Raw genomic sequence first — 5,540 nt, 5'->3', positions numbered from 1 at the left:
TATATTAAATATTGATATATTATAATTGATATATTAAATATTGATATATTTATTTTATATTTTTAAACTCCACTTCTCTTCCTTCCATTAAAAGTGGAATATCTCAAAAATTAAGTTTTCCAGCAAAAAGGAAAACAACTTTTTTTGAAAAAAAAATTATTGATTAATCGAATAATATCGATAAAAAGAATATATTGATATGATTAAATGTCATTTTCGTTTCAATATCCTTAAATTATGAACTTTTTTTAGTTGTGCTTTTTTAAGCACATTTCTTTTAAGCACTCATTTTAAATTCTGATAATTTTGACGATTATTTATGAATTAGCTAAATTAATTCAAAACCCCAAGTAGAACAGAGTCATAATAAAGTCATAATAATAGAAAGTCATAATCATAGGATGTCATTTGATATAAAAAATGAACTTATAACAAATAAGGTCATGATGATGCTCTTATGATATTATGATATGATTTCTGTGTCCTACTTGGAACTGTCTAACAACAAGACTTAAGGCGATATCCAAAGATGACTTCATAGTTTCCGTAAATACGAACATTGTTAGAAACATATTGTCTCTAAAGGGAATTACTTTGAAGGACAATAAAGAACATTATATATTAATTAAGTGATGTTTATTTTTATTGTCGTAAGATTCACCGAAGTTTATTGTCACATTATGTATAGGTGTATAAATAAGTTCCCGCGATCAACTTTAAATACCGATAATAATGATGCATTTAAATTTCTGCGCTAAATTATTTTTTCATTAGTAAAGTCAACTAACTTGCATTTTGAAAGCATTTTAAAATAATAAGAATTTGTGGTTGGACAATTAATTACATTTTTAATTTCATGAAAATGAACGCTCAAAAGATACATATTCTTCATTTGTACATTTCACCATTTTTATTACGGTAAAAACCACCACTGAAACAACCAGAATAATTTGCGAAACTTATGGAAACAATATTGTGTTGAAAAGAACGTGCCAAGAGATTGGTTTAAAAGATTTAAAAGTGATGATTTTTTAATGTGAACGATAAATCGCGCTGTGCAACTTTCCTTCACCGCACCCATATGCTGTGATAGATGGCAAAAAGTAATATTGTAGATTCGAAAAATAAATACTTCGAAAGGTAATTTGATTTGTAGACTTTAAATGTCTACATCGTTTCTTTTATATTAATACATACATTTTTTAAAAATTGCAAGAACTTTATGTACTTTATATATTACGCATAAAAATTCCTTCAAACAGGAAAATTCATTTCTAAAAAAAGTATCGTAAAAAAGAACGCGAAATAGTTGTTATATTTTTTTTTTATTCTTCCTGCAATTTAACTGATGTAAACGGTCAACAGCGTTCGACAATTCTGCTTCGTGCGATCTCTTGAACCATACAATGCAGAAATTCGCGAATCATCCAGACCGACGATAGATTCCTTCGAGAAGAACTTACGAGGGTGATCCATAAGAACGTGGCGGAAGGCGGCCCGAAAAATTCTCATTTCTACATCGCCGCGCAATCGCATTGATCGACGAGCGGCCGTTAAATATTGACGAGGTAGATGTAAAAAGTAGTGGTTTCCGCGGGAAACGGAATGGGGTGGATACAAATGAGGCTGCGGGGATGAGCAGCGTTATCTCGTATCCTGCGGGAGCTATTCGTCCCAGGGCCGCCTCTTTCTCTATCCTATGCCACTGGCCCTCCCCTCTTACTATCGCCACCCTTTGCAGCCCCCTTGCATTCGTTTCTGATAAGCGAAGCATGGAACCTCCCCCTCTCCTCCTCCTCTCCCCTCCCCCCCTCCCCATTACAGACTGATTCTTCGATAGTAACTCGCAGAGATCGTAATTGTTGCTCTTTAAGCGAGCGCGAAAAAGTACTAAGGGAAGAAACACACGAGTGACTTTCGCAGGGAATGCGATGTGAATAAGTAACTTTTTAATATATCACGCAAGAGTAAACGCAAACTAAAATCTTGTGTTAATTCGTTCTTATTACGACGAGGCAAAGTGGTAGCGTCGTTCCTGTCGTTTTATTATTCTTAATCAAAACCGTCGGTGCTAGATTAAATTTTCTTTGCGTTTGCAGAACGACGCCGCGGGTTATGAGATCCTTGTGAAAGAAACGAGGACGAAAGACGCGATAATAATAATCGTCGCATTTCAAAAGAAGACAGTAGACTAATTATGCTCAAAGACACTACTTTATTAACTCGTCCCCGAGACTCGGATGATTCATCTGACGCTTCTTAACGTTTCTCGCGGCGACGTCGATGAGGATTTCATAACTAAAAGACACACTACTTTTATGAATTATTGTATTATTACATGAAGGCTAGATCGCTATACTTTTAATAACAAATATAATTTATATATTTTTGTCATGTGGTTTCGTACTCGGATTTATTTACTAATCAAATTAAAAATGTATTTTGTTATCTAAAATTTTGGCTTGTCACATGTAAGAGTAGATAGAAGTAAATAGATAAATTGGAGCAGTTCTAAGGAATGCGAGAACACCACGCGAGATTACGGGATTGCGGCATGTCGGACCATACGTCGGCTTTACTACTGCGGAGGTGAGCAACTGGCGGTTCTCTTGTCAGGAAGGGGAAGTGAAAAATCCCTCAGATTCCCTCAGGAATCGTCGAGGTATCCTTATAAAACTGGCAGATTAGAGTGAGACGTGACGAAAGCGCAGAATCCGCTTTGAGTATTAAGAATTTCGATGATGCGAACGGTACATTACAAAATTCGTCAGTTACATCTAGATAAAATTTGATCAAATATGTATTATTAGAAATAAAAAGAATGATTTTGTTGAAATTTCTAAAAGTTTAGATAGATACAGATCTGAAAGTAATTTTGTTGGACTATCAAAATAATAATGTAGGAAATTCGAGCATGATGGACAATGCTGCAAAAAGTTTTGACATTTTAACAACCAGCTTGGACGTCCTACATAATTATTTTAATAATTAATTCAACAAAATTATTTTCAAATTTGTATCTGTAAATAAATTTTTAGATACTTTAGCGAAACTATTCTTTCTGTATAAGTTATTAAATATATATCGGAAAACAACTCAATCAATTTAATCTATATATAAGATCTCCGTTCTAAATACAATGAGCATTAGCATAAGAAAGCAATTTAATATGTCAAACTCGTGAGAAATGTAGGTCGGATTGTAAACTGTATTGCATTTTTCAACTCCAAAGTATTTTCCCGAACCCGATACAAAAGCCATTTATGTACGTCAAATAATTAATCAGTTATTGATAGCGATATAATAATAATAGTAATATTTAAAATGATATTTTAATAATAGTAATACCTAACCATTATAATTTTATGAACATTAAACTTTAACGAGAAAGAAATGTTAATAATAGAGAATCAATTGCAGCTCTTTTTATACATTGCGTATAATAACGTTATAAAGTAAATTTTCAGATTGATAAAAAGCTTAGAAATTTCGTGTATGTAATTCATGCAATTGAATCTTTTTCCAAAAAGAATAGAATCGATTGCTTTCAGTGCGAACTAAGAGAAACGGAAACGAATAGTGGGCATTGCAAAGGTTAAAAACAAATCACTCGATCGTTACAGTCAACAGAATTACGTTTATCAACATAAATTGTCCAATTCACTATTTCCATTTACTTTTTCAATTTACTCCTAAAAAGAAGTATCACGCGCTCGAAATGCATACAAAGTTATAAAAAGTTATTGCAACGTGGAAGTTATTTGGAGAGAGAATGATAAATAATATCTTTTCAAAATGTATAGAATTGAGTATAATTCCTATAAAGTATTTATGACACTTGATAAAAAAAGAATTTACTCGAACTAATTTTAATTTACTATTCACATTTGATACTTATTAATAAGTAATGTTGTACATAAATATATCGTTTTCTTATCTCGTCCCAACTTGAAAAGGGCAATTTTTTTTTAATATTGTGAAACATTTATTAAAAAATGACATTTAATTATGTTAAGAATACAATCTTTTTGCTGGCATTATTTAATTAATAATTTACAATATAATAATTTTCTGTCAAGTTAAATAACGGTTTGTCTCTCTTTCTGAAAAATTTAATTTTTTGAACCGTATCGCTTTCAAAGTAAGGGAGCGATGTGTGTTCGATAACATTGTGATTTATAATATATAATTAAAATCATCACGTCCGACACTTTAGACGCAACATATGCATATAGATTGATGCATATCCACGACAATTTGTTCGCTGTTCTTATCGCCCGATATCATTATTCACCGCTTGACTAAATACATTCCGTACTTAACGTAGTAATAAATCACCACCAGTCACGTAAGGCGAATCATTGCCGCGAGCGCGGAAATAGCGCAGCCGAGTAAAAAAGCTGCTAAATATTCGCGTGAGGTACTCGCTTGGGAAGGAATCCCTAGAGAGAATATTACAGCGGAGATCGTCAGTGAATGAGACAACCGAAAGGACAGGGACGTACAAATGGTTACGAAATCCCCACGAGAGTCGTGGGTCCATTAGCGCTGAAATCAACTTCATGAAACTCACCCTTTCCGCTGAAGAAGTCAGCACGGCTGCACATCGCGCATAGTGCAGCGGAGATCACCAGTAACGACCTGAAAACAATTATATTTCTCTCATTAATCATAGTAGTTTCTTGTGGCTTCATGGTTTCATAAATGTTCGATAAAAGCTAATTGAGTAATGTAGTGTATGAAGTTTATAGTTGAAAGAAGTGACGTTATACTTGATAAAGTTTTAGATAGACATCAATCAATTCAATAAATGAATTGTCCACAAAAAAAATGAAATGTGTTAAGTAATTTTTTTAATTTAATGAATATAAATAATATCTCTTACTTCAAAAGTAACACAATTTTAAAAATATGAGTTATTATCACGAGTTAAGTAAAGATTGCTCTATCAACCATCAAAAGCAAGCTAATTTAATTAATTTCACAATCCATCAAATAACATTTATATAGTTCTTAAGATTTTCAAAGAGATCATACTTTTCAAGAATGACACATTTTGAGTTGAATCGCTTTTGTAAAAAGGAGGGTCTTTTATACAGAATATTTAGAGATAAGACAAGTTTGGTGATCGAAGTTGAAGAAGAAATTGTTTTATTTTGAATTTAATCAATTTAGTTAATTAAGATAATTATAAACTGTTGATGATATTTCAAGTTATATCACTTTTGATGAATTATTCTAAATTCATTATAATTTTTCAGGATATCAAATTATCAACTCAAAAAGGATGATTTTTTAGGAATATAAAACGAAAATAACAAAAATAATATTTTGATCATGTTTTTAAGAACATTTTTTTTGCTAATATTATTTGATTAGTCAATAATTTTTTATAAAATTGAAAAATGGTTTTCCTCCTTTTCTAAAAAACTTAATATTTCTAATTGTATTTGAAATAAGGAATATTATATATATAATATATTAAGTGTGGGAAAAAGTTCGTGGCGTTTTTCCCGTTAGATTAAAAAAACGCCACGAAC

General features: G+C 31.6%; 1 protein-coding gene across 1 annotated transcript in view; it reads right to left on the bottom strand.

The window, feature by feature from the left end:
- The window catches only part of LOC105627620, a 115,717-nt gene extending 111,023 nt beyond the window's left edge, over nt 1-4,694 (bottom strand). Inside the window, exon 1 of the mRNA XM_012208897.1 lies at nt 4,570-4,694. Coding sequence (XP_012064287.1) covers nt 4,570-4,694 — 125 coding nt within the window. The remainder of the gene's footprint in view (nt 1-4,569) is intronic.
- Nucleotides 4,695-5,540: the final 846 nt, after the last annotated feature.

Source organism: Atta cephalotes (genome assembly GCF_000143395.1).
Source record: "Atta cephalotes unplaced genomic scaffold scaffold00009, whole genome shotgun sequence".
Taxonomy (NCBI): Eukaryota; Metazoa; Arthropoda; class Insecta; order Hymenoptera; family Formicidae; genus Atta; species Atta cephalotes.
This window is presented reverse-complemented; position numbering and strand designations above follow the sequence as displayed.